Here is a 1,111-nt window from a genome sequence, read left to right as displayed (position 1 = left end):
AATAGGGCACTATTTGAGGGAACAGCCATTTTTAGTGGTGTGGGAAACCATAGTGGACGTTCTCGAGTGCACTCATTCAATCCCACAATGCACTGCAAAAACGAGTGTACAACTGGTGCACGCTCAACGTCTAGAGAATGGCCATAATGCACCGTGAGAGTCACGCGCCGAAGGAATTCCCGCATCTCGCCAGAAGATGGCGCCCGCAGCTGAATAATCAATCCGTTCATTTTTACAAAGCGCTCATCCATGGCGTACAGCATAATGTACAACACGGGTATAAATTCATTGTAAATTTGACCAAACGTCTTTGTTTGGGCTTCCGAAAGCGGATGATATCAGGAAACAGTGGTTGCAATTTATTTTTTAACTCTGTTCCTGAGCATTATAACCCCAATTTGCTATTGTGTGCTGCGCATTTTACTGAGGACATCTTCCACAACATGACACAGTACAGTGCCTGCCGGATTCGCCAATAATGCGTTTTTCGAACCACCAAGCATGAGAGCATGTTCTAGTACACCCCCAAAACAAAATCAAGACTTTGTAAAAGAGCATAATAGGACCCCTTTAATAGAAAACGTAATTTCTTAGTTTCTGCATGTTCTAATACCTGGCAGTCCTCTGTCTCCTTTAGGGCCAGGGAATCCTGGCTCGCCACTGTCTCCTTTTGGTCCTATTCCACCTATGCCTGGGAACGGCCCATCCTATTGGGTGAAAAGGTTTTTATAAGTAAACTAATCAATGTTAAAATATGATAAATAATCATAAATATCAGGCATCTGTAAAATGGCAGAATAGAACAGAGAAATAGTCAACATACCCTGTATGATGGAGGTCCAGGAGGTCCTCGATCACCTTTCTCACCCTAAAGGCATTAAAGGTGACATATCATGAAAATCTGACTTTTCCAGGTTTTAAGTGCTATAATCAGGTCCCCGGTGCATCTACCAACCAGGGAAACGTGAAAAAGACTAACCCAGTAACTTGGTTTTGGTAAGCCTTTTTCTGCAAGCATCTGAGAAAACGAGCGCGTCTGATTTCGCTCCCTTGGTGACGTGGCAAAAGGATCTCATTATAATATTACCGCCCCTTAATCTGTAAGTTTACA

General features: G+C 43.1%; 1 protein-coding gene across 1 annotated transcript in view; it reads right to left on the bottom strand.

Annotated features, from left to right (window-relative positions):
- LOC107750312 (collagen alpha-5(IV) chain-like) overlaps positions 1-1,111 on the bottom strand; it is a gene marked incomplete at its 3' end in the record, with an annotated part of 39,311 nt that overhangs the window by 2,076 nt on the left and 36,124 nt on the right. The window contains exons 18-19 of the mRNA XM_016565636.1: positions 824-868; positions 614-707 (exon numbers count right to left, since the gene is read on the bottom strand). Coding sequence (XP_016421122.1) covers positions 614-707; positions 824-868 — 139 coding nt within the window. The remainder of the gene's footprint in view (positions 1-613; positions 708-823; positions 869-1,111) is intronic.

The sequence above is a fragment of the Sinocyclocheilus rhinocerous genome, unplaced genomic scaffold, assembly GCF_001515625.1.
Source record: "Sinocyclocheilus rhinocerous isolate Xijiao unplaced genomic scaffold, SAMN03320098_v1.1 scaffold692, whole genome shotgun sequence".
Classification (NCBI taxonomy): Eukaryota; Metazoa; Chordata; class Actinopteri; order Cypriniformes; family Cyprinidae; genus Sinocyclocheilus; species Sinocyclocheilus rhinocerous.
The sequence above is the reverse complement of the archived record's forward strand: the minus strand, read 5'-3'. Positions and strand labels throughout refer to the sequence as shown.